A 20,785-nucleotide genomic window follows, 5' to 3' on the forward strand; every position below is an offset into this window, starting at 1 on the left:
TTTCTGGTTCCTTAGATTTGCTTCTTCTCAAAACCAGAATTCATCTGGGAAATGTTGAGTCACCCTATGGCCTTTAAGTAGAAAAACATGGAGTGAAGTCAGGACCCAGTCGGCTTGGGAGCAGACAGCGGGGAGTGGAGGGTCTCTCCAGGCTCCAGGTAGCCTGAGGTCTGTGTACAGGGAGAAGGCTGAAACTGAAGGCAGGTGAGGGGGTCTTGGACCAACCAGTCCTCTCAAGGTCTGCTTGGTCCAGGCCTGAGCTCCACTTTTGTCTAATGCCTCTCATCACCAAGGGGACCCCTCGTCCATTCCATGCCCTGCTAGTTTATTGAGGGAGGTGTTTTTTTTTTCCACACTGCTCTTTGACTCTTGTTCTTCCAGATGCACCCTGATACTGGACAAAGATATGGGAGAAGAGAAGAGGAGTGGGGAGGAGAGGACAGAGGTGGAGTGGCTGGGGAGGAGGGAGGGTAAGTGGTGGCAAGGCGGAGCTCCTCCTATAAAGGCCTGCCTGCCGGACCTTTGGGGCCAGCAGAGTTCCACAGACGCCCAGTAAGTCAGGCAGTGGCATTGGTTTCAGGAAGCCCAGCAGGTGAGTCCCTCCCCAGAACAGGGCTGAGGCTGCCAGCAGGTCCCTCCAAGCCTGTGTCCCCATTCTGGCTCCCGGGATCCTGGTGGACAAGGGGGGTGTTCCCCATGCTTGCTGCTTTCCTCCTGAGGTCCTTACCCACCACCCTTAACTCCCTAGGTGGCCAAGGAGTCCCTTGAGGTACCCAGGGAGAAGAACCATTCTGCACTATGAACCAGTGGCTCCTGGCCTGCTTGGTGATCGGCCTGGTGGGGGCCTGGGTCCCTGCTGTCAACACCCAAGGTACTGCCATTGTTGGCCCTGTCTGCACCCACCTCCACACCCGGACCCACTCTTTACTGAATTCTCTGCAGGTCCCTGCCCTGGTGTGTCAGGAAGGGGAAGCTCTCTGGATGCTGGAGGGTCCCCAGCCCCTTCTTCCAGAGGCTCCATGCTGCCTCCAGAGTCCACCAACCAGGCTTCCCTGGGAAGACCCCAGCCAGTCTTGACCCCTTACCTCTGGGGACATGTTGCCACGTCTTACCTACCATCTTACCCTATAGTCAGAGCTGGGGTTAGAGACCAGAGCTGTGGAGAACGATTCAGTAAACTCCAGCTCCAGCTTTACCCCCCGGCTGCCTGCACAATCCCACCGAGCATTGCTGCCTACCTCTCTAAGCCTTAGTTTCTTCATCTGTAAAATGGGAATCCTAAATGGGCAATGACAACGATAACCATTACTGTTACTATGATGACTTCCAATCCCAGGGCTTCTTGCAGGAAAACCTCCTTCCCACCTTGCAGGGACTCAAGAGGGGGTCACTATGTCCTTGATATTCATGGGTCCAGGGGCCCCACCTGCTGCCTCATGGCCCTTTGGTTGGATTAGAGAGCTCGAGAGTCCTGTCCCCAGGTGATATAGCTGGGCTGTGTCACTACTGTCCTGTTATCTGAGCTGTCCCTTTGATCTTGGGAAAGGGCAGCCCCAGCTTCTAGAGCTTCAGAGGTAGATTGGTGTAAACAAGGGTTTGCTTTCACTTACTAATCTGTAGTGAGCAATTTCACATGGATTAACCACATCAGTGTGTGAAACTGTTCACACTGACATAGTAAGCTCAAGGAAACCTGTGCCTACTTGCTGACTGAGTTCTCTGTCCCTGTCCAGGGGTTGCCAATGTGAAAAGTAGCTTTGATTCCATAGGCAGGTGCTGCGGGGTTGGGAGAGAAGCAGACACCAGCCAGACCTTGCAGTAGAATCTTTGACATGGTGAAAAACAGTGGTGACATGGTGGAAAAAAATAGTGATACATAAGTAAGCACAAGGAAGCCTGGGCTTACCTTACTTATCAGTTAAACTGATACTGCCGTGGGCTCTGCAGCCAGGGGGCAACTAACTGAAGCCCCCCCCCCCTTGTGCTCTAGAACCAAGGCTGGGAGATGCGAGGGGGCCTGTCTCACTTCTGTCACTTCACTCCTCCTACTGAGCTGCCTGCCCTGGGACCAGCGGTGACCCAGGAGGCCAGCATTCTACAGAAGGGCAGGTTGTCTCGGTTACAGGTGTCTCCCCAGCACACACACACACCGTCCAGCAGCCATCCATTTCTCTGCAATCCCAGGCAGTGTCCAGGGTGACTTTGCCCAACTCATCTGTGTGTGTCCAGACATTTGACACAGAGTGAGAACTTCTCAGAGGCTCCTGGGTGGTACAAATGGTTTGTGGATGGTTCAAACCCATCTAGCGGTGCCATGGAAGATAGGTCTATCAACGGACTCCCATAAAGATCACAGCCAAGAAAACCCTAGGGAGTCCATCAGTTCTCAGCCATGAGTCTGCCTCAACTTGACAATTGTCAATGACAAGGTGGACAGAGGTTGCCCATATTTGAAGCTCTGCGTCTTCCATCCGAAGCCATCTGCCACAAAGCAGGAGCTGAGGCGGCCTGGGTCTTCTATTTATTTGGTGACTCTGTACCATCCCCATGTGGGGCCTCTCTAATCTGTCAACTGTCCTGATAATCAAGGGTCAATGGTGAGCTGGCAGCTTCTTAATCCCTGGAGCCTGGGAGGAGGGTCTTGGTCTATGCACAAACCAGGGTGCACCTGTGCAGGGCTTTATCTGTGGCTTGCAGGTGCTTTTGAGGATTGCTGCTTGGCTTACAACCCCTACCACCGTGTAAGGCCGTCTTTGATCCAACGTGCCCAGAGTTACCAGCTCCAGGAGGCGAGCGGGAGCTGCAACCTGCCTGCCGTGATGTGAGTGGAGCTGGAGGGGCTGGGTGGAGGACTCACACACCACTTGACACCCCCTTACACGCTAACCTGGGCTTCCTTCTCCACCCGTCAGTTTCTTCCTTCCCCGGAGACAAAAGAAGGTGTGTGGGGATCCACAGGCCAAGTGGGTGCAGAAAATCATGAAGCTCCTAGATGCCAGGAACAAGTCCCTCTTAAAGACCCATGGAGGCATCCGGAAGACCTCCCAAGGTGTGTGAGACCCGAGTGTCCCTTGCCCATGGGCTTCTGAGCTTCACAGCTCAGTGGCAGGACTTGGAGACCAGCATGCTGGTAGCGCTGTAGGATAAGCACTGACCTGCTAACCAAAAGGTCAGAAGTTCAAACCCACCAGTCGCGCCTTAGAAACTCTATACAGGGTCTCTATGAGTCAGAATCGACTTAATGGCACTTTACAATGAGAATGTACCAGCAGCTGCCCCCAGCCCCCAAACAGGGCCAGTTTCTGGTGAGTGGGGGATTGAGAGGAGGGCCATCTGAGCTTTTCAGCTGGGACACCTTCAGTTGGCAGAGTTGAAAACTTAAGCAAATGAGAAACTCATCAGTATTGGCAGATGGGTCATTGACAAGGAGTGCTGCGTACTACTAATCGCAAGGTCAGTAGTTCAAACCCACCAGCCACTCAGAAAAGGATGAGGCTTTCTGCTTCCATAAACATGCACAGCCTTGGAACCCCTGTCCAAGGTTGTTATGAGTCAGAATGGACTTGATGGTGGTAGATTTGTTGTTTGCGTCGTTGGCAATTTGCTTTCAGGGCCAGCTGGATCCAGGGGCTCAAAGGGGATTGCTGGAGTTCTTATCTGCCTCTGCCTACATTTCTCGGACAGGCTCTGACACTGTGGTGAGGAAGGGGAGGCCTGGAACCTACAGAATAAAGTCCCCAAATTTAGCGACCTTGGAAAGAGGTGCAAGAGGGGTGTCCCCTCTCTGAGAGCAGTGGATTTAGGTAAGGACTCCTGTTGTGTGCCCCTTTCTGTATCTGTCATCTCTGCTGGGGGCCGAGGGGCTCACCCGTAGGACCAACAAGGCCTGTTGGGTACTGGGGTCCTAGGTGTGGGTGTCCATCACCTTGACCCAGGTGCCCAACTGGGAGGGGCTTCAGTAAGGGCTGAAATGAAATTCCAGGTGGAACCCCGATGCCACTCTGGTTTCCACCACCTGCCAGATGCTCTGTTCTCTCCTGCAGAACCTTGACCCCAAACATCTCCAGCATCAGTCATACAGAGACTTTTTCACGCTAACCTCTCTGAGTTCTTCCAGTCAGACCTCAATCCCCGCACTGTGTCCCTTGGGCAGCTGGAGGGATAGACCTGGTCTTGTTTCAAGTCCCTTGTCAGAATCCTAAGGATACACCATCTACCACGCCTGCCTACATCCCTCTGGGCTCTTGAAAAACTCTGGTTGGTACAAGAACCTCTCCCAGGATGTGTTTTCCCAGGAAGATAAGAACTTCAGCTACAACCACTGATCTCCTGATAGACGTGTCCAGAAGTCACTTCGTCCATAACTGAAGAATTTCCCATTTGCTTTAATTTTTTAAATAAATCTTTTGATGGAATACTGTTGTTATTCTTGTCATGTTTCATTTTGGGGTAAAAGTTACCATTACAGTTTGGGAAACTGTCCACAATTTCCTGTGATTCCCCCTGCCCCAGATGTGTGCCTCCAGCCCTCGCTGAGACAGCTCCTGGGGGAGCTGAGTGTGAGTCCAGCCCTGCAATGCCAGCGCATCTTTCCTTGTCTGTAAAATGAGGATCAGCTGGGTGCTCCGCTCCTGAGGCCAGCAAATGGTCAGACAAGCCCTTGCAGTTCTGAGACATGGTCCAGACCCACTGATTGAAACGGTGATCAGGAGGGGGCCAAGAACAAAGCCTTGTGGCCAGGCATTACAGACTGTGGGTTGAGGCAGAGCCTCTGGGGGCAGTCACTCAACAAGCCTTGTAACCCCTCCCCACCCCTGGACGTCACACTATTTCAGATTCCCCAACACCAGAGACGTTTTGAATGAAAGACAAATGTATCAGACCAGAGCCGTACGTAAGGAGCCCCGGGTTATGAGCTGGGCTGCTGACGTCAAGGTCAGCAGTGTGAATTCACCAATTGTTCCATGGGAGAAAGATGAGGCTTTCTGCTCCAGTAAAGATTTACAACCTCAGAAACCCTAGGCAGGATGGCGGTGAGTTGGAACTGACTCTACAGCACATAAACACCATCACCACCATGTGCAAATGGCTTGCCACTGCCTACCAACCTAAAGGACTAAAGGACTGGCTACTAACCATAATCCAGTGGAATACTGGAATATTAGCTGGGCTGCTAACTGCAAGTCAGTCGGTTGAATCTACCAGTTGCTCCGTGGGAGAAAGATGAGGCTTTCTGCTCCCGTAAAGATCTACAGCCTTGGGAACCCAATACAGAGTGGCTATGAGTTGGGACTGATTTGGTGGCATGCCACAACCACTGACCTAAAGGTTAGTGATTCAAACCCACCCAGTAGTGCTCTGGAAGAAAGGTCTGGCAATCTACTTCCAAAAAGATCACAACAGCCAAGAAAAGCCTCGGGAGCCATTCTACTCAGTTACACATAGGGTTGCCATGAGCTGCAACCAAGTTTGGTTATTCATATGATCTTATTCGTATTATCAAGAGTGGATGGGGGGGGGCGTCATTGTTTAGGGAGCAATGAGTTTCTGTTAGTGGTGGGAGAATCATTTGGAACAGTGCTGTTTGCACAAGATGATGAATTGAAACAATGTTACTGAATTGGGCAAGAAGTGGTTGAACTGCAGAATGCTTTGTCATATACATCTCCACTGTTAAACAAACAAAGACAACAAAGTATCCTATCTATAGAACAAAGGGTGGTTTGGGACCAAGGCACAGACTCAGTAGAGCCTGGGTCATATCTGGGCACCATCACAGGCTACATGGAAAAGTTCCATCAACTCTCTAAGTCTCCGTTTTCCTTCCTATGAAATGGGAACAAGGATGGTAATACCTGCCACTATGTTATGGTGTGGTGTGCACAGCACAAAATACACATTTACTGCCCGTTAGCTGTTAGCAGGATGAGTATCCCCGCCATGGGGCTGGGGACCCCGTAGATTGACACTTGCGATATCTAGTCCTGGTGTGGCACTGTGGGCTAATGCATCAGACTGCAAGGTCGTTTGAACTGCAAGGTCAGTGGTTCAAGGTCACCAGTTGGTCCTTGGAAACCCTATACAGAGTTACTACGGGTCGGAGTCGACTCGACAGCACTTAACAACAACAACAACTCTAAACTGGAACGGTGTGTGTGTGTGGTGGTGGTTGAAGTTCAGATGCTGGTGTGACTGCCTGAGTTTGACCCTGGCTCTACCAGCTGAAGTGACCTTGGGTAACTGTCTTAAGCTCTGTAAGACTCAGTTTTCCCATCTGTAAAATGGGGATGATGACAACAGCATCTACTTCATTTGGGCTGTCGTGTTAGCTGTCATCTGGTCAGTCCCGACTCATGACAACTCCATGGTGACAATGGAACAAAATCTGCACCATCCTGCACCACCCCATGGTCTGTTGCAAATAGGACCATGGTGATTCACAGGGTTTTCATTGGTTGAGATTTGGAAGTTCATTGCCAAGTCTATGGATTGACACAGTGGCAGCAGCAAAGGATTCAAGTGTAGCAAGTGTGAGGATGATGTGATGTTTTGGTCTGTTTTGCACAGGGCTGATATGAGTCAGACGGCACCTAACAACAACAGCAGATAGCCAAGTCTTTCTTCCTAGTCTCTTAGTGTGGAAGTCCTGCTGGAACCAGGTCAGCATCCTAGCAACATTCAAGTCCCCACTGACAGACGCACGGCTGCACGTGAGGTGCACTGGTCGGGGATCAAACCCCAGTCTCGCTTAAAGAAGGAGAGAATTCTGCCACTAAGTCACCATCATATGGATGTGCCGGTGGCTGTGGGGTCGACTCTGGCTACTGGTGCCCCTGTGTGTGTCAGAGTAGAGCTATGCACATCAGGGTTGGTTGTCAATGGCTGTGTTTCCCCTAGTAGGTTACCAGACCTCCCTTCCAAGGTCACTTGGGATGGGTTTGAACTACCAACCTTTTGGTTAAAGCAGCTGAGTGCAGGGTTAACTGTTTGCAACACCCAGAGGGATTTCTCATGTGGACTCAGTGACTATGGAACATGCAGAACAGTGCCTGGTTCAGCCTACGTGGTCATGAAGCAGTAACTGACATTATTAGTGAAGCCACAAGAACCCCACTGCTGTTCTCTGGCAGAGCCCGTTCTCCCTGACCCGCACAGTAGAGACTAGCTTCTTCCTTCACCTGCAAACTTCCTCCTCAGAGCCCCAAATGCGATTGAACGGGCCCTTGGCTCTCTCTGGTCAGGTGTCTGCCCATGGCAAGAACTTGCTAGGCGAGGGATTTAACCCAAAATAACTTTATTATTGTCTTTGTTTCTGATATGAAATCATCTAGGAATCCTGGGGGATGGACAGGGGTACAGTGTGTCTCCGATTATGGTCAGGGCCCTGTGGACCCTTCTGTTCCTGAGGAACGGTTCTGCTCCTGGGGCGCCCCCCACTGCAGTGCACAAGCTAATAGTGAGTCTGGCTGTCTGCTGCGAACACAGGGTCCCTCGGTCTCCTGGTGCAGGTCATTTTCTAACCATCTCCAGGAAAGATGGGGGGCTGTGAACTGGGGCCCCTGAGCTGACAGGGAGGCTGAGGCTTGCCTGAGGGCCTAGTCTCACGCCTCCTGATTTCTGGGGTCTGACGTGGGCAGCTGGTGATGGGGCCCTCCCAGTGCCAGAACCCCTCATCTCTGGAGGGGACCAGGGCCAGGCTCTGTGGTGAGCAGTGTCCCCCTGGAATCCCGTGGAAAGAGACAGGTCGGGAAATACTCGTGTGGTATCTGGAGAGGGCCTGGGACTAGGCAGGAGGTGTGGTCATCTCACCTAGAGCAGCTGCAGCCATACCTTCAGCCGCAAGGCCTGGCCCCTGGCCCCTGGCCACCCATCAGGCCTCGTGGTCCAGGGCCCAGCCACGCTCACCACCTCCAGCCGGTAGATTCCAGGCACCGGCCTCCGATGAGCTAGCTGCAGGGCGCTGAGACCTCGGAGGTGATACATTTGGAAGAAGCCCTGCTCGTTGCCATGGGCAATAATGTAACGGATGTGGCCCCTGGGATGCTCCAGCGCTGACCGCAACTCCAGGATGTGTTCAACCTGGCCCAGGCATGAGAGGTTCAGGCTCAAGGTCAGCGGGGTCTCTGAGTCCAGACTGGCCAGGCTCACCTAGGGAGACAGATCAAGTGGCTGGTCAGAGACCTAGTCAGGAGTTAATGGTGAACATGCTCGATAAATGCAAGTCGATCAACAATGGCAGCTGGTTTGGACAGGCCATCAGGCAGCTGTGTCTATAACAGCAAAAGATTGGAAACAATTGAAAAGCTTTTTATGTTGTTGTTGTTAAGCATCGTGGAGTCTGTTCCAACTCATAGTGACCCTGCACAGGATTTCTGAGGCTATAAATCTCGATGGGAGCAGACAGCTTCATCTTTCTCCTGTGGAATAGCTGGTAGTTTCGAACTGCTGATCTTGAGGTTAGCAGCCCGATTCATAACCACTACACTACCAGAGCTCCTAAGCCTTTTATTTGTTGTTGTTGTGAAGTGCCGTTGAGTCGGTGCTGACCAATAGTGACCTTGTATAGGGTTTCCGAAGAGCAGCTGGTGAGCTTGAACTGCCGACCTTGCAGTTCAAATGGCTTTGCAGTCTGGTGCATTAACCCATAGCGCCACACCAGGATTCCTTTTACAGGAGACAGTAAAGCCAAATTACTGTTGGCTGACAGGGTGGATAGGTGTTGTTGTTGTTAATTGCCATCGAGTTGGTTCCGACCCATAGAGACCCTGAACAGGGTTTCCAAGGCTGTAAATCTTTATGGGAGCGGAAAGCCTCATCTTTCTCCTGCAGAGCAGCTGATAGTTTCGAACTGCTGACCTTGCAGTTCACAGCCCAATTCATAACCACTAAGCTACCAGAGGGTGGATAGTATGTAGCTGCAAACAAGAAGCTATATTTATACGTTCTGATGCTGGACTGACTTTTAAGACCTGGAAAAGCAAGATACAGAAACAATGTCCAGAGAAAGCAACTTGTCTGTGGAAAAACAATTGAGACCTATGTGTTGTGGTTGTGTGCTATGGAATTCAGATTCAGAGCAACTCCGTGTGAAAGAGCTGAACTGTCCTGTTGAGTTTTCTAGGTCGTCATCTTTCTGAAGCGGATTGCTAGGTCTTTTCTCCCACAGAGCTGCTTGGGGAGTTTGAACCACCAACCTTTTGGTTAACAGCTGAGTGATAAACATACTGGGACTATATAGCTACTTTGGAAAACAGTTGGACAGTTTCTTAGAGAGTTAAACTTAGACTTTATAGCCTCAGCACATGACCCTGGGTGATGCAAACGGTTAATGTGTTCAGCTGCTTATAGAAAGGTTGGAGGTTCAAGCCTACCCAGAGCCACCTCAGAAGAAAGGTCTGGTGATCTGCTTCTGAAAAAGTCGGTCACTGAAAGCCTCATGGAGTGCAGTTGTACTCTAGCACACATGGGGGCCTCATGAGTCACAGTAAATTGACAGCAATATGTTTGTTTCAAGTGAAAAAAAAAAAAAGTTTAGTACCCTTGCCTTCCCTTTAGGCCTCTATCCAAAAGGTGAATGGGCTATCCTGACAGAGAGGCACGAAGGCCGAGGCTGGTTCCCTGGTGGAAAAGCACAACTTTCCCACCTATGGCAAAGGTGACACGATCCCTCCTGAATTGTCAACCTGGATTGAGGGAATCAAGGATTTGGTCAGATGGTGTCTGCTCCTGGAACCTTAAGGTCACTTAGAGGCACTGTGGAGGCTGGTATTATTTAGTCTTGCTGTGGGAGCTGACCCCAAAAGAGTGAGCCAGCCCCAGACAGAGGAGCCACCCAGCAGCTTTCCGGTTCCCGGGAGGCCGTTGTACTTCCAGATCTGGACTCCCTGAGAGGTCCCTGTGTGCAGATAACAAACTCCTCTTTATTGGAGTGCCTTCCAGATCCTGGCAGCTGGACAGAGCCTTGAATAAACCGACTGAGCCCCAGTGGCAGGCTCCCAGGCCTGGATGATGCTGAAAAATCACACAGGAGTTTATTTATGTTTTCTTTTCCGTTGCTCTGGGCAGGGCTGTGTTTTATTTTGCCTAATTTACATACCAATGGACTGTTTTACTATTGTATAGAAGGAAAAGCCATTCCTATTTTCAGGTCTGAAGATTTCAGCTTTCAGGGAGCGTTGCTTAAACCTGTGCTCTTACTGACACCTGCTGGCAGTAAGTGGGTATTGCAGGCAAAGCCATATGGCTTCCTGGTGTGGAGCTTATAGGATAGGGTCACAAGGTCGGCTTGAACGGAAAGGTCGATGGTTCAAACCCACCAGTTGCTTTATACAGAGTTACTATGATTGGATTAGAATCGACGGCACTTAACAACAACATTCTCTGCTTGTGCCAATCCCAGAAATGTCCCCTAACAGCCACTCCATTGACTCTTAGTACCAATGGCTGGTAGCAACAAGATGGACCGACAGGAATCTGCCCTTATGAAGCTATGCAGTAATAATGAAATGGCTTGAAAAGTTCATGGAAACATGGCCTTGAAAGATGATGAAAAATTTCCATGAATTTTTTGAAGCCCTTTCATATACAGAGGTTCTAGTGGTGCAGAAGGGTCAGCAGCTTGATCCTACCAGCAGCCCCCCTGGAGGGAAATGTGTCAGTCTGCATCTGCAAAGATGACAACCTTGGAAACTTTATGGGGTACTTCTCCTCTGTCTGATAGGGTTACTATGCATCAGAACTGACTTGATGCCACACAACAACAAAGAGTAATATATATATATATATATATATATATATATATACAGCCAGTATTTCCCAGCAAAGCTTAAAAGAAAGAAATTAAGAACAAAAAAACAAAAAAACAAAAAAACCCTAAAGGATGAAAGAGTGGTATATATAGCAAGCCTCCTATCCCACACTTCTGGTTTTATTTTCCCTTGTATGTTTCTATGTAGTCCTCAAGGGCACTAAGAGCAGCAGCGACAACATATGTATTTATGAACTCCTGGTGTGGCTCTGTAGGATCAGCACCGGACTGTGAACCACAAGATCAGCAGTTCAAGCCCATCAGCCGCTCTTTGGAAACCCTATACAAGGTCACTATGAGTTGGAACAGACTGAACGGCACTTAACAGCAACATGTATTTATAAAATACATTGTGTTTACTTATCTGTCTCCCCTGCTAGAATAATAGCATGCCAAGGTCCTGTGTCTTTCTCGCTCACTGCTGTATCCCCCTTGTCCAGCACATAGCAGGTATTCAATAAAATCTAGGGCATGAAGGAATTTAGTCCTGGGGGATGTTAGTAGGGATGTGAGCTCAGGCTTCTGTGCTCAGTGTGATATTTTTAGTCCCTGGGTGTGGTGCAAATGTTTCATATACTTTGAAATGATTCATAGATCTAACTGAAGGGTTGATGGTTCAAGTCCATCCAATGGAGTCTCAGAAGAAAGGCACAGAGGAGATCTATCTCTGGAAAATTAGCTACGGAGCACAGATCTACTCTGGCACACAAGGGGTGGTCAAGGGTGGTCCAGACATGATGGCAACTGATAAAGCGATGACCCTAAAGACTGACCACAGAGGGTCCTGAGATGCCAGTCTGGCAAGGCTAAGGTCACTCTTAAAGAAAAGGCCAGGCGGTGTAGCCAGGGAATTGCTGCTCCAGCTCTTTCAACATCTGCGATACAGGCACATGCCCTATCCTCTCTGAACCTCAACTTCCCCACCTGTAAAATGGGAGACAGTGGTATCTATCTATAACTTCTGGGGAGGTGGTGATGATTCAGTGGTAAAATTCTCACCGCCTGCATGTAGCTGGTGCTTAATAAATGCTTAGCTTTCAGATTCCTTGGTTGATGGTGGTAGGGCTTCAGAGACTCTGGTTGTGGGGAAAACCTGGCTGAATTTTGGGGTAAAAACACTCTCCCTGTAAACCCTGTGTGTGCAGGGGTCAAGGTCTCAGCTAGAGTGGCGAGGGAAGGCTCAGCTAGGTGTGACAAAGGTACAGGTCCAACTCAGCTCCAAGTGTCTTCTGAGTTCAGAAAATGTGTGCAGAGGTCCATGCTGGGTGGGTGAGCCAATCAGCCTACATAGGTGTTCCTAGGGTCCCAAAGAAAGGACTCGCTTCCTCAAGGCTGGCTAGGACCTGGAGGTGGCGTACTTGCCAGGGTGCTAGGTGTGTGTCAGAACAATTCCAACTCACAGCGACCCCATGTGTGTAGTGTAGAACTGTTCCACAGGGGGAAGAGATCACCTGGCCGTTTTTCTGCGGTACCACTGGGTAGGTTGCAACTGCTACCCTTTTAGTTAGCAGCTGAGCACTTAACCTCTGCACCGCCAGGGCTCCTTGTCACAGGAGACGAGAGACAGGTGTCTCAAGAGAGGTGGGTGGAATGGGGGAAGCTGTGTGGAGGGGCAGATAGGGCCTGGGTGGGGAGGAAAAACATGGAGACAGCTTGGCTGGCCCCTCGTGGTACGACACCATATGGGCAGGGTCTATGAGGGAAGGCATTGCCAGCCAGGAGGTGAGGATGCAGGCCCTGGTGCAGGCCAGGCTGGGGAGCCAGGACATGGCTCTTGCATCGATGAATCAGGGAAGATTCCACTGGAGAACCTACAAGAGGTCTGAGCAGCAACCAGGAAGTGGGGGGCAGCTTGGGCCAACTGAGTCTGCAGCCTTTCCCCCCCTCCACCCCTTAGCTCGGCCCTGGGATGCCACACTCTGCTCCCTTGTCCAGTACAGCCCTGTGGCACCTGGAGGTCCCCGTGGGTGCTGCGCCTCGGTCGGTCCCGTGGGGAGAGCCTGTTCATCTTGCATTCATAGCAGGCTTCGGTGGAGAGCAGCAAGTCTGTGTCTGGTCTGTCCTGGGGTCCGGAACTGAAGCCCAGGCTGGAGACACAGTGCCTGGGGGCAGAAGGGGATGGGGTGGGCTCCCAAGGGGCACCCTGGGCAGGTATCCCCAGCCAGCCCCCCCACCCACTACCCTTTCATACATCTCTGAGCCAGGCTGCCCAGGACACTGTCCACAGATGACTCTGCACATGTACCCAATTGGCTTTGTGTGCATCAGGGTGTGCAAATAAGCGTGTGTGTTGCTGGATACACCTGGGAGAGGTGGGAGCCTGTGTGCACACAGATGGTGTGGGGTGTGTGTGCATGTTTGTATGCAGGGAAATAAGATGTATATCAGTCTATGTGAGGGTGTGTGTGAACACCTGCATTCAGAGATGAACGCGTGTACATGCATGTTTGCACATAGTGAGATGTGAGTGACACCCCAGTGTGCTCAGGGTGTGTGACAGTTGCAAAAGTGCGTGTACACAGAGAGAACGGCGTGTGTGCACATATGAAGGCACACATGTGTCCCCAGGGGTGTAAGCATGTACAAGTCGTGTGCATATGCATGTGAACAACAGAGAGGTGTGCGTCCACTGATGTGGAGTGGGAGCCCACGGGAACATCATGGGATAATTATACATCAAGGGGTGGGGGCTGCAGAGCCTCACTGTGCCCGGGCAGAAGCAGCTTTGCAGTGGTGGTGGGGTGTGTGTACTCATGAGACCCGGGGGTCTGTAGCCCGGCTTGCATCTCTCACCCGTGCCCAGCTCGGAGGAAGCCTTGGGGGCAGCCACAGAGGAAACCGCCTGGGGTGTTGACACAGCCATAGCTGCAGCGGCTGCCCCATGCCGCACACTCATCCACATCCTGGCAGCTGCCGAGGGCCTGGTCAAAGTCAAAGCCTGAGGGGCAGACGCAGCGGAAGCCACCCAGCGTGTTGTGGCAGGTGGCACTCCCACAGGTCTCAGGGGACACTGCACACTCGTTCTCATCTGCAGGCAGGGAAGGAGAAGGAGGGGACGCAGGTGGCCTTCACACACCTAGCATCCTCTCCAGTCCAGTGTCAAAGCCTCTACAAGCTTGCCGTGACCCCGCAGACTAGACTTGGTCCCGCTTCACACACCATCACGCCGTCGCCTTCCACCCATTGCTCTCAGTGGAAGCACTTTTCAGAACTTCACATGAACCCTGAGCTGTAGAATGATCCCGAATACAACCTCTCACCCTCAGCACTATGGACTTTCAGGATGGAGAGTTTTGTGTTTTGAGGGACGTGTCCTATGTGTTTCACAATGTGAGTAGCATCTCTGGCCTCCACACATTTGATGTCAGTAGGACCCGCCCCTGATTGTGACCATCAAAAATACCTCCAGATGTTCCAAATGTCCCTGGGGCAGAAGGTAGGGCAGAATCACCCCAGGATGAGAACTGCCACTGTAATGAATGTCCGTGTCCCCCCACTAGACTGAACATCTCAGGACCAGGGGTAATCTGCTCACTTCAGTATCCCCAGGCCCTTGGGAAGCAATAGCTAAAGGAATGAATGAGTGAGTATGCAGCGGAGGAGACAGGTTGCGGGATTGTCAGCAGAGGTCAAAGACTGGCAAGAACCAAAGTGGGCAATTGCCACATGGGCAAATACAGAGAACTTAGCTGGAGACCCACCATGGTCGGCAAGAGGGAGCTGGAGAGCAGGCAGAGAAGGAAGTGTCTGTGAGGTGGTGGGAGAGGAGGAACAGCCGTGGGAGGAGACATGTCCAGAAGAGGTTGGAGAAGAAGGTTAGGAGGGCCTGGAGCAGCAAAGAGAAGCATGAACTGTGAGGCAGAAGGGTAGCCCCCCTAAACAGAAGTCTTCTGCACCAGCCACAGCAAAGAAATAGCAAACGGATCTCCATACTCCATTGCTGCACCCATGGCAGACATCACTATTCGATTACAGCACTCCTTTCCAAAACTCAGAGCCACTGTCTCAGAATCTTAACTGAACATTCCAGGCTACCACTCCCTGAGAAATGAACGTGGTCAGCTGTATTCTGCAGCCCTTTGACACTCCAGCTTTCCCACTAACGGGGAACTCACTACCTTTCAGGGCAGACGGTCTGATTCTTAGATAATTATGGTTCTGACAGTGTTCTGGCTTCCACCCAGCCACCACCACTCACCCACACACTGGTCCCACTGGGAGTGCTGGGTGAAGCCCTGGGGGCAGCTGCAGCGGTAGCCTCCTAGCTCATTCTGGCAGCCATGTTGGCACCGGTGGGGCCCGTCACACTCATCTATGTCTGAGAGAGGGCAAAGGTAGCAAAGATGTAGCAAACATGTCCCCACACTCCACTGCTACACCCATGGCAGACATCACTAATCGAGTGCAGCACTCTTTCTTAGAGCTCAAAACCCCAGTTTTAGCATCTTTCAGCGGAGCACTCTCTGAGAAATGAAGTGGGCCAGCCTTGCTCTGCAGCCCTGATGACTCCTCCCTGGTTCCCCTGCCAGCCCTCAGTCACAACCCACAACCCTGTGCTACCTTCACAGCCTCGGCCGGATCTGTCCAGGGTGAAGCCTCGATAGCATTCACAGCGGAAGCTGCCCGGGGTGTTGTGGCAGTACCCAAGGGTGCTGCAGGGGCCAGGCTGGGCTGAGCATTCGTCATTGTCTGCAGAGGACAGAGAACAGGCAGGCTAGCCTGGTGATTAGGGGTTCATATTGGGCACCCCGGTTCTAGTCCTACCCCCAGATCCACTGGTGGCTGTGGGAGACTCCCTTAACCTCTCTGTGCCTCAGTGTCCTCTTTTGTGAAATGGGATTCACACCAAATATTTCACGTTTCTGTCAACATTTACTGGTATAATGCACATAAAGGACTCGATGGTGCAGTGTGCGTTCACCCTATTAATCTAAAGGCTGGCAGTTCAGTTCCACCCAGCGGCACCACGGAAGAAAGGCTTGGCGATCTGCTCCCAAGAAAACCGGATGGAGCAGTTCTGTTCTGTAACACAAGGCGTTTCCATGAATCCGAGTCAATCTGATGCAATGAGTTTGTGTTTTGTTTTTACAGCAGGTAGCAGGATTGCAGAGTGGCTATAAACACGGAGTCTAAAACCAGATTGCCTCAGTTTGAATCCCAGCTCCATCATCTAAAAGCTGGGCGACTGTGGGCAGCTTACCTAACCTCTCTGTGCTTCCCTTACTAAGGGGTTGCCAGGACTCTGGGGGTTGCCAGGACTCTGGTGGCACTATAGGATAAGCACTGAACTGCTAACCACCAGATTGGCAGTTCACACCCACCAGCTGCCCTGTGGGAGAAAGATGAGGCTTTCTGCTCCCATAAAGATTGACACCTTTGGAACCTGATGTTGTTGTTGTTAAGTGCCGTCGAGTCGGTTCCGACCCATAGCGACCCTGTACAGGGTTTCCAAGGGTGTAAATCTTCACAGGAGTAGAAAGCCTCATCTTTCTCCCGCGGAGCGGCTGGTAGTTTCGAACCGCTGACCTTAAGGTTCGCAGCCCGATTCGTAACCACTACGCTACCAGAGCTCCTTTTTGGAACCTGATAGAGGGTCATTATGAGTTGGAACTGACTCAATGGCATACAACAACAATAATATACCATGGACATAATACTTGTTTCATTGTTGTTGTAGTTGTTATAACAGTGATAAAATACGCATAACATCAAATTTGCCATTTTAAAATCTATAATTCTTCACCACATTCCCAATATTGGACACTCATCACCAGTATGTTTCCCAAACGTTTCCAGCTTTCCCCCAAACGGTCTGTGTCTGTTAAGCAATAACTCCCCATTTCTCCTTGCAACCAATTGTCTTACTTTGTGTCTCCAGATATTTGCCTAGCTTAGGTATGTCACCACAAACAGCGTTGTGTACTATTTGTCCTTTGGTGACTGACGTATTTTACTCTGCATGCTTTTGAGGTTCATCCATGTCATATCTTGCATCAGAACTTCATTTCTCTTTGTGGCTAAATACTATTCCATTGTATGGACGGACCATATTGTATTTATCCCCTTCATCTGTTGGTGGGCCACCTGGGTTGCTAACCCCTTTCGGCTATTGTGAATAGTGATACAAGGAACATGGAAGCAGGACATGCATCTATTTGAGGGCCTGCTTTCAGATCTTTGGGGTACATACCTAGGAATTGCTGGGTAGTAAAAGAAATCTTAACAACAAACAATAAAAGAAGAGTAATGCTTAAATTTTTGAGAAACCATCCCAATGTTTTCTGAAGTGGCTGTGCTATTGTCTAATCCTCACTGGGTTTTGGTGAGAATTAGTTATGCAATGATGTAAAGGACTCTCTTACTGGTTACAGTACGCCCCTCTGTCCCCCAATCCAGATCAACAAGTCATTTCTGGAAAGTGCCAGGTTGTTAAGTATTCTTGATTTGGTGGGTCTCTGATACAACAACGTAACTCTGGCATTGTAGTATAGAAGCAGTCACAGACAAAAGGTAAACAAATGGGCATGGCTGCATGCCAATAAAACTTTATTAACAAAAGCAATCAAGCGGCCGGACTTGGCTCAAGGGCTAGAATTTGCTGACCCTCTCTCCCTAAACGAGAGAGGCCTGAATAGGAGCTGAGCTCAGCTCTTGGGGGAACTTTGCTTCCTTAGGGGCCACAAGACACTTAGAAATAGGGGCAGTGACAGGGGGCTTAGGAGTGTTGGTTTCTGAATTAGCTTCCTCTTTGGATTGTGTAAGCCCTGAGCTTTCTGACTGCTATGGGGAGTCTTGAGAACAGAGACTTCACTTCATAGGGACAGGGCACAGCTGAGGGCAGAAGTCCTGGGCTGAGGCTGGAGGGTGTAGCTCCTTGCCCCCTAGAGTGATCTCCAAGTGTTACAGAGTGAATTGTGTACCCCTCAAAGAATGTGTCAACTTGGGTAGGTCATTAGTCTCAGTGTTAAGAAATTGTCTTCTATTTTGTCGTCTGATGTCATCACTTTCCATTTTGTGATCAGATGTTATTATCTTGTTGTTGTTAAGTGCCATCATGTCAGTTCTAACTCACAGAGACCCTCTATGGTGTTTCCAAGCAGATAACTTTGGAGTCCTGGTGTGGCACTGGGCTAATACAGCAGACTGCAAAGTCAGTGGTTCAAGCTCACCAGCTGCCCCTTGGAAACCCTATACAGGGTCGCTATGGGTTAGAACTCAACGGCATTTAACAACAACAACCTTGTGGTTAGCAGTCCAGGGCCAATCCTACAGTGCCAAACCAGGACTCTGTAATTATTGTTAAGTGTTGTACATCTCACCTATATGACGTTATGGGGAATATGGTGGCACTGTAGCATCAGCACAGGACTGTGAACCACAAGGTTGGCAGTTCAAGACCACCAGCCGCTCCATGGGATTAATATGAGGCTTTTTGCTCCCACCAAGATTTAAACCTTGGAAACTCTACACAAGATTGCTATGAGTCAGAACCAACTCATAGGCACTTACCAACACGATGTTACGAAGGCAGGATTAGTGGCAGTTGTGTTAATGACATGGAGTGCAATGTACAAGATTAGATTGTATCTAGAGTCAATCTCTTTTGAGATATAAAAGAGATTAAACAAGAAAGTAGAAATGAGAAGGATCCATCACCACCAAGAAAGAAGAGCTGGGAGCGGAACCTGTCCTTGGGCCTGGGGTCCTTACATAGTAAAACTAGGCCCAGGGGAAGACTGATGACAAAGACATTCCCCAAGAGTTGGCACCCTGAAGTCAAACTTCTAGCCTCCTAAACTGTGAGAAAGTGATAGCCAAACCAGAGAACTGGGACATCCAGGTTCTAGATGCGCCAGGCTGTGAAAGCAAGGGCTCTGTTTCAAGCACCGTGTCCCCAGTGTGTGGCACACACGGGGTACTTGATATTTAACTTGTCAACAACCAAGGGAATGCTGGGCCATCCACTCACCAAAGCAGGTCTGGTAGTGCTGGGTGAAGCCAGGGGGGCAGCGGCAGGTGAAGGCACCAACGGTGTTGATGCAGAGGAACTGGCAGTTGTGTTGCTTGGAGGAACACTCATCCAGGTCTATGGCACAGACAGACTGCCGGCTCAGGCCAGGCTCCTGGGGTCACTCCTGCCACCTCTGAGGTGGCACCCAACTCCCAGAGTGCCTTCATGTGGATGGGAGGGGATGAGCCCTGGTAGACAGGGGTGGGGCTGCTCAGGGAGCAGTGGGGGGGGAGGCACATCACCTCTGCAGGTTCTGCCATCCTTCTCCAGCAGGTAGCCGCGGGGGCAAGCACACAGGAAGCTGCCCTCCGTGTTTTTGCAGAGGAAGCTACACGGCTTGGGGGTCTGGCCACATTCATCAACATCTAGAGGAGATGGTGGTGGGTGGTGGGCAGGGGGGTCAGAGGGACGCCATGTAGGGCCTGGGTTCATCCTGCACCCTGGCCTTCCTACAAGTAGCCTCACTCCAAAGACTGGCAAACCCTTTTTAGATAGAGCCAGAAAGTAAATATCTTCAGCTTTGTGGGCCTTATGACCTATTGCAATTACCCAACCCTACAGCTGAAGCTCTGGTAGCGTAGTAGTTACGAATCGGGCTGTGAACCTTAAGGCCAGCAGTTCGAAACTACCAGCTGCTCCGCGGGAGAAAGATGAGGCGTTCTGCTCCCGTAAAGATTTACAGCCTCGGAAACCCTGTACAGGGTCGCTATGGGTCGGATCCGACTCCATGGCACATAACAACAACAACAACAGCTGAAGTGCAAAAGATGACATAGGGAGTATGTTCAAGCAAGGGCAGGGTTGAGTACCACTAAAACTTTATTTGCAAAAATGGCCCTGGCACCTTATTTGCCAGTCTCTGACTTAGAGGCATGCCCACGAATACCCACCCATTATATAATGTAGCACAAACAGTAAGTATGTCCAGCAGTTAATGAAATGATTAGACATTTGCATCTACCTGGAGGCATCTCAGAACTCAGGAGACCTGGTGATCCCATATAGAAAACTCAGCCATTGAAAACCCTATGGGATGCAGTTCTATTCTGGCACACATGGGATCACCATGAATTGGAGCTGACGGTATAACTGACAATCTCTGGATGTATAAAATAACAGGAGAGAAACCAAAATTGGGGGGTGGGGGTGGGGCCAGGGGCGCTTGGCCGCTTTTTTCAGGTTTGATTCTCTTTATGGTGTGGGCACCACTTGGTAAATGACAACCCAAAACAAAACCACCAGTTGATGTTGGCTCCAGGTGTGTCAGAGTAGAACTGCTCCCTCGGGGTTCCAAGGCTGATCTTTCAGAAGCAGACTGCCGGGACTTTCTTCAGAGGTGCCTCAGGGTGGGTTCACTCCACCAGTCTTTCAGTCAGCAGCTGAATGCGCTAACCAAACCTTGCTAACTGGGAGGCAGGCTAGGGTGTGAGGAGTTGGGTGGGGCCTGGGGCTCACCCAGGCAGGCTGTGGTGGTCGTGTCCAGTGTGTATCCGGCTTGGCAGTGGCAGTGGAAGGAGCCCAAACTGTTGATGCACTCGCCATGGAAGCAGAGGTGGGTCAGCACACGGCACTCGTCCACGTCTGGGGACAAGCAGGGTCACAGCTGGTCACCTCCTCCTTCTGCTCACAAGCAGCCCAGCACCCCTTGGACCCAGGAAAAGCCCCTCCTGGACACTGAGCATGCCTGGGGGTGGCAGAGGGACAAACACCTGTCCCGGGGCACAGCATGTGTGGATCCAGGGCTTCTCAGACGAGAACCACAGGGACAAATGTATTGGTGGCTCCTCTGGTTCCCAGACACACCCACAAAGACACGTCCTTCCCAAGCCCACCAATGTCACTGCATCCCCTCACTGACGCACTTGTGAGTTAGCATACACACAGAGCACACACCAGCACACATACTCAGCTGACACGCTCAGAACACAGACACATGCTCACTAATAAGCTCGCACACACAGAGCACA

At 50.8% G+C, this 20,785-nt stretch overlaps 2 protein-coding genes across 2 annotated transcripts in view; one reads left to right on the forward strand and one right to left on the reverse strand.

Annotated features, from left to right (window-relative positions):
- The first annotated feature begins 798 nt into the window (after positions 1 to 798).
- CCL25 (chemokine (C-C motif) ligand 25) lies at positions 799 to 7,292 on the forward strand. Its single transcript, XM_006868998.1, has 5 exons — positions 799 to 871; positions 2,698 to 2,821; positions 2,913 to 3,049; positions 4,513 to 4,559; positions 7,131 to 7,292. The coding sequence occupies exons 1-5, from the start codon at positions 799 to 801 to the stop codon at positions 7,290 to 7,292; spliced, it is 543 nt and encodes a 180-aa protein (XP_006869060.1).
- Positions 7,293 to 7,809: 517 nt separating this feature from the next.
- Positions 7,810 to 20,785, reverse strand: part of FBN3 (fibrillin 3) — a 93,972-nt gene continuing 80,996 nt past the window's right edge. The window contains exons 56-63 of the mRNA XM_006868999.1: positions 20,274 to 20,399; positions 19,061 to 19,183; positions 18,777 to 18,893; positions 15,368 to 15,496; positions 15,006 to 15,125; positions 13,601 to 13,835; positions 12,759 to 12,909; positions 7,810 to 8,148 (exon numbers count right to left, since the gene is read on the reverse strand). Coding sequence (XP_006869061.1) covers positions 7,810 to 8,148; positions 12,759 to 12,909; positions 13,601 to 13,835; positions 15,006 to 15,125; positions 15,368 to 15,496; positions 18,777 to 18,893; positions 19,061 to 19,183; positions 20,274 to 20,399 — 1,340 coding nt within the window. The remainder of the gene's footprint in view (positions 8,149 to 12,758; positions 12,910 to 13,600; positions 13,836 to 15,005; positions 15,126 to 15,367; positions 15,497 to 18,776; positions 18,894 to 19,060; positions 19,184 to 20,273; positions 20,400 to 20,785) is intronic.

This window comes from Chrysochloris asiatica, unplaced genomic scaffold, assembly GCF_000296735.1.
Source record: "Chrysochloris asiatica unplaced genomic scaffold, ChrAsi1.0 scaffold00125, whole genome shotgun sequence".
NCBI lineage: Eukaryota > Metazoa > Chordata > Mammalia > Afrosoricida > Chrysochloridae > Chrysochloris > Chrysochloris asiatica.

Excerpts from the sequence above, each read along its gene's own strand:
- CCL25 (XM_006868998.1), top strand. The coding sequence starts at position 799 with ATGAACCAGTGGCTCCTGGCCTGCTTGGTGATCGGCCTGGTGGGGGCC. Across the intron at positions 2,822-2,912 it reads TGCAACCTGCCTGCCGTGAT|TTTCTTCCTTCCCCGGAGAC; the intron begins GTGAGTGGAGCT and ends TCCACCCGTCAG. Across the intron at positions 3,050-4,512 it reads CATCCGGAAGACCTCCCAAG|ATGTGTGCCTCCAGCCCTCG; the intron begins GTGTGTGAGACC and ends CCCCTGCCCCAG.